The 6000-nt window shown below is 42.0% G+C and overlaps 2 protein-coding genes across 2 annotated transcripts; one reads left to right on the forward strand and one right to left on the reverse strand.

Moving 5' to 3' along the window:
• The first annotated feature begins 3679 nt into the window (after window positions 1–3679).
• On the forward strand, window positions 3680–4784 carry LOC121986638 (endoglucanase 10-like). Its single transcript, XM_042540592.1, has 3 exons — window positions 3680–3871; window positions 3948–4542; window positions 4627–4784. The coding sequence occupies exons 1-3, from the start codon at window positions 3680–3682 to the stop codon at window positions 4767–4769; spliced, it is 930 nt and encodes a 309-aa protein (XP_042396526.1). The 3' UTR covers window positions 4770–4784.
• A 64-nt stretch (window positions 4785–4848) lies between these two features.
• On the reverse strand, window positions 4849–5436 carry LOC121986639 (LRR receptor kinase SERK2-like). The gene is made up of 2 exons (XM_042540593.1): window positions 4998–5436; window positions 4849–4955 (listed from the first exon to the last, which is right to left on the reverse strand). Exons 1-2 carry the CDS (start codon window positions 5434–5436, stop codon window positions 4849–4851), a joined length of 546 nt encoding a protein of 181 aa, XP_042396527.1.
• Between the last annotated feature and the right edge of the window lie 564 nt (window positions 5437–6000).

Below are 6000 nucleotides of genomic sequence, written 5' to 3' on the forward strand. Positions count from 1 at the left end.
AAAAGATTATAGTTGTAGTACAAGGAATTCGTTAAATGAAAACAATACCGAAAGCTCTGTATGAGAAAATCTTCTAGAAGAGTTGTCGTTGGAGCTTTCTGGTCTTATTGAGGCGTTTTCTGAGCATCTCGGAGAAGCGAAAGTTGTTCGTTGTGTTGTTGTGAGGCTTCTGGTTGAGGCTCCTTAAATAGGCTATTCCGGGCACCCGAAACCCCTCCGGGCGCCTGGACCACATGGCTCGGCCACTCTGTGCGCACCACATCAGCTTCACGATAACTTTTGGGTTCCGGACGCTCGGACCGACTTCGAGCACCCGGACCCCTTTCGGGCGCCTAGACTAGCTTTGTCCAACACCTTTATTTTCTACAAAATAAAGTTAGTCTAAGCAAAAACAATATATCTAACATAAGATTTGACAGCCTCTGACTATCCAGTTCTGACTTCGTATTTCCATCTAGAAACCCTAGGCCAAAGCAACGCCTACTGTTCCCTCACCAGGGAACGCGTCCTCACCTACTCCTCTCAAGAGAAGTTATCTGTTGCCAGTCCGATCCTCCAGATCGACTGGACTTTTGCTTGGCGCTCCAGGCTTCCGGTCTTCATGCTAGACGTCCGCTCCACGACCCGTCTAGTTTTCCACCTGGTTCGCAACACTAGGATTTTAACCTAGTGCTACCACCCCCTAGGATTTTTCCCGAAGCTCTCGACCCGCCAAGACTTTCCGCCTAGGGTTACCACCCCCTAGGACCTAGGATTAGCTCCCCCTAGGGTTTTCCACCTGCCTAACCGCAACTAGGACTTTTGCCTAGGTACACTTCATACTTTCCTACAAACTCATTCAACCTTATTAAATAACAAGACAACTTAACTTTCGACCCTTTGACATTATCAAAACTCAGGTTCGATAGTTGGATGCTTCCCACATCAACATAGCATACCTAGTTTTTGTTTATCTTACTATTTTATTAAAAATCTCCCCCCTTTACTAACTAACTTTGGTGAAGCCTAAAATGAATTTATGTTAATATCCTTTTTTCTATTCACACTAAAAATAATTCCAAGATTTATTAGTAATTTCACAAGCAAAACCATCAATGATCTAAAGTTCGAGACTCAGCTGCGGCATATTATTATGAATTTTTCTTATCATTAATTTTCTCTGATTATTTTATATAAAAAAATATAGTTCTCTTTAGTCTCACATCTTAGAATTGGCAACACTATGATCAAAAACGCTTCTATAAATATTTTAGACCGACAATGTTAAAAAAATATACTTTTTTTAGTTTTTTTACTAAGATAAGTATAATATTAAATTAAATTAATTTTTTCATAGGGAAGCTGTAAGGGTGACATTCGAAAATCCAAACAATTTGGATTTTCAAAGATCCAAATAATTCAGATTTTCAAAAATCAGGTACTTTACCCTAATGACTCAACTAATGACTCTACTTTAATATTTTAATGTTAAAATACTTTAATTAATATAATTTTATTATAAAGGGTCAATGTGATTTCAATGTATTATATTACACATGCAACGCATGTGCACGATCACTAGTATATATGATGACTGTTGCATCTTGTGCATCATATCATTGCACGCATACTAATGACTATGTCTCCTTTGTGGTTGAGAGAGTGGTTGGTCAGCGCCACACACTCGACCATTCATGGGTAGTGGTAGCTGGAGCAAATGCTGCTTGTCCTGTAATGCCCCCTCTCACCACTCATGATTAGTGGTAGCTGGAGTTACTAGCAGCAGAGACCCCATTGCCACGTAGCAAGTTAGCCACTATACACCTGTCCACTCAGCCACGTGAGATTAGTATTAGCTGGAGTGAGTACAGTTATCATTGATCCGACCTCTCAACCATACAAGGGTCGTGGTGCAGAGGGGTTGGTGGGGTGACCATTTATGCATACACTTTTATTACTATAGTTGCTTATGCTGTTGATTGCTTACTTATACAATTATCTTATTATATCCATGTGATATGCTTACATATGTTGTCACGCCCCAGAGGAGTCCCTGCCAAACAAAAATCCGGCAGCATCTCCCCTGTACCGGTGACAATCTAAAGCATTTCTACATACAAAATATACATCAGCCACATTCGGCTGGAGTATATACACAACCATGCAGTTTATATCATCAGCCCACTCGGCTGAATAAAATAAACACAACCACGCAGTTTAATAAGCCTACACGGCTGAAAGTAAACACACAACAGCGTAAACACAGTGGAAAACACAAAACAATATGAATGTAAGACCAACAACGGCACTAACAAAAATACCTGCAACCACCAGACTAGACTCCAAAAATCCACAGTGACTTGCTCAAAAGCAAAATATGAAAAATTAACATACCACCCAAACAGTAACAAAACCCAAACAGAAAACTATTCTCTAGTGTAATGTGGGACCGGCAGCTGAGACTCTCCAAGCATCCATGACTCATCTACTTGTTACCTGGCGAAAAAAAAACCAATTTGCAAGGTGGTGAGTATTGGAACTCAGCGGGTAAAGATAAGATAGTGCATGAACAAAATAAACCAATAGAGAATGCTAAAAGGAATACAGTCTCATAAGAAGAATAGCAGATTTTAAATAGAACCATAATAAATGCTCATACCTGAAACCATATCCTAAGCTAGGTATAGAAGGTCAGAAATGGTACTAATCTGCTACAGTACTGCTCATAACTACAGAGGTAATAAGCAAGGTATATACAAATTTCCAATGAATAAACCGATGTCTAAACATCTATAATGAGAGTATATTTCAACATAAGTAAGCATGTCGGCATATGAGAACAACAGCAGTAAGTAAGCAATAACAGCATATGTAAACAGCAGCAGCCAAAGCAAATATAATAACAGCGTATGCACGGATGGTCACTCCCGCCCACCTCTCTGCACCATGACCCCTGTATGGTTGAGAGGCCGGGTCAGTGACAGACTGTACACCACTCCAGCTACCACTCTCATGAGTGGCCGAGGGGACAGTTGTATAGTAGCTAACTAGCTACATCTGCGATAGGGGTCCGTCCTGCTCGTACTCCAACTACCACTACCCATGAGTGGCCGAGTGCGGCACGACAGGACAAGCGGCATCAACTCACTACAACAAAATCGCTCATAGACATCAGTGGAACAACAACGGTTTTAGGCTAAAACCGATGTCTTTGAGTATTTTACATCGGTTTTTCTAAAAACCGGTGTCTATGAGCGCAGATTTTAGCTCATAGACATCGGTTTTTTAGGCGATGTCTATGAGCGCCCTTTTTTTCGTTAATAGACATCGATTTTAACATCGGTTTTTAAAATCCGATGTTAATGAACCCAAATAAAATATTTTAATTTTCCCCACAAGCCAAAATCTACCTAAGTGTTTTCCCTCCAAACCTAAATCTTTATCCCGCCCCTTCCTCCGCACGACCATCTCTCTCGCGATAACCTAAACCGAAACCTAAACCTCCGACCATCCGACCATCCGACCATCTCTCTCAGCCTAAACCTAAACCTCCGACCATCTCTCTCAGCCTAAACCTAAACCTCCAACCATCTCTCTCAGCCTAAACCTAAACCTCCAACCATCTCTCTCAGCCTCATCTCCCTCTTCCCCTTCTTGAATCTCTTCCCCTTCTTAATCGTCTGATTGCTAAAGGTTGAGGATGGGGTTTGGGGTTAACCTCTCTATAAAGTGCCGAAGCCTTTTCTTTTCCCCCGACTTTCTCCCGAGTGTTGCCAAGTACGAGGCCGCCGGCGAGCTCGAACACGTCAAGGGCATCATCAAGTGGGGCACCGACTACCTCCTCAAGACCTTCAACTCCTCTGCCGACACCATCGACAGCATCGTCGCACAGGTAATTAAATCCTTAAAATTATCTCCGTCGCTCTAAATTCAGATCTAGATTTGATGCTCGAGTAAAAAATTAACAGGTCGGCGAAGGAGACACGTCGAAGGGGCCAGATGCTAACGACCACTACTGCTGGATGAGGCCGGAGGACATCGACTACACTCGGCCGGTGTACGAGTGCCACAGCTGCTCCGACCTCGCCAGCAAAATGGCGGCGTCGTTGGCTGCTGCTTCGATCGTGTTTAAGGACAGCAAGACCTACTCCGACAAGCTCGTCCATGGCGCCAAGACTCTGTTCCAGTACGGAAGGCTACAGAGGGGCAGATACAGCCCTGGAGGCACTGATCCCGCCATCTTCTACAACTCCACCGGTTACTGGGATGAGTTTCTGTGGGGCGGCTCATGGCTCTACTTTGCAACTGGAAATTCCTCCTACCTCCAGCTCGCCACTGCTCCAGCCCTGGCCAAGCATGCCGGTGCCTTCTGGGGAGGACCGGATTATGGAGTCTTCAGCTGGGACAACAAGCTCACTGGATCTCAGGTTCTTCTCAGCAGACTCAGACTGTTCTTGAGTCCTGGTTATCCCTACGAAGAAATTCTGAGCACATTCCACAACCAGACGGGCAACATTATGTGCTCATACTTGCCATTTTTCAAGTCATTTAATCGAACCAAAGGTTTGATGGCCCTAAATCTAAGTGTCCCGCTAGATCTTGTTGTTCAAAATCTGATCATATATATCTGAAACTGAAACCATGCAGGTGGCTTGATCCAACTAAACCATGGACATGTTTTGAGAGAGGAGAAAATGGCATCGTCTGCTAATAGTTTGTGCAGGGCAGAACTGGAGAGTAGGGGGTTGAAATGGCGGTCAATGAGGACTTTTGTCGATGACATGTTTTGATGGAGCAAGGAGGGCTTGCTAGGTTTGTCGCTGTGGAGATATTCCATACCTATGTAAGAATCAAACAAATTAGGATTCCTCAAGGCAAAGTGCAAATGTAGGTAAATGACAAGATGAAATTCCATCTTAAATGATCAATGTTTGTTGCTGTTGTTGTTACAGTAGTATATTCATTATGATAGCTATCTGAGAAGGAAAATAAATAGTCATATAGGTCAAGTAGAATACCTTTAGCAATACCTTTGATGATACAAACTCTTACAGACCAATCAAGGACCTTGTGAATCTCATCGCATTTGACTTCTAGATATTCCGACAAACTCCCATTTGCAACAAAATCATAAATGAGGAAACACTCTCCTCTTGCTCTTGAATAACAGAAGCCCCTTAATCCAACTAGGTTCTCATGCCTTAGCAATGTCAATGCCTTCAAACCCATGAGAAACTCAGCTTCCTCTGACTTGCAACTAGTCTTGTTGATCCTCTTCACTGCAACCTCTGTTCCATCGTGTAGTATCCCCTTGTATGTTGCCGCAAAGCTGCTTTTCTTGCTAAGTAAATTCACCTCCGAAAAGTACTGAGTAGCACATTCTATCTCCTCCAAGTTAAACCTATAGATCTGAGGAGCCTCTTGAGATGACCCGATACTGCTCGTCTCATCGGTCATTGGATCCCAGCGGTTGGAGTACTCAAGGCTAATGAGTGGAGAAGCAGTTTGATATGAGCACTTAGCAGTTGGATCAGTGCTATTGAGGCCAACATCTTATTTTCTGCATAAACCTTTAACATAGTGTTGTAGTAGGTTTCTAAATTAAAACTGTCTATAATTTCTAAATTACTTATAAAGCTATATCCTTTTATGTCGACTTATAATTTATTTTATTAAGATTTTTGAACTTACGCATCACCTTCAGATTTAAGTTAGTTACTTTATTTTCATTGTCTTTGAAGGACTACTGTTATTATATATTTTCTTGATTTCTTGTCATGGTTATTCCTTATCCTCTATCCTTTATGTACTTTCTTTTGCTTTAGATGCTAGAACAAAAAGCAAACTAATGTAACCCAGTGTGCTGATGTAGTTGCTTCAAAAATAAAGCATGGTTAAAGATCCCCAGTAGATGATGTAGTGCTCATTCCTTGCATAAACAAATCCAAACACCAAGCAAGGTATATACAAAAAATACAATGAAGGTCATCTGTAGACACGTTGGAAGGTTTCATACCAAAA

This window comes from Zingiber officinale, chromosome 5B (assembly GCF_018446385.1).
Source record: "Zingiber officinale cultivar Zhangliang chromosome 5B, Zo_v1.1, whole genome shotgun sequence".
In the NCBI taxonomy this organism is placed as follows: Eukaryota; Viridiplantae; Streptophyta; class Magnoliopsida; order Zingiberales; family Zingiberaceae; genus Zingiber; species Zingiber officinale.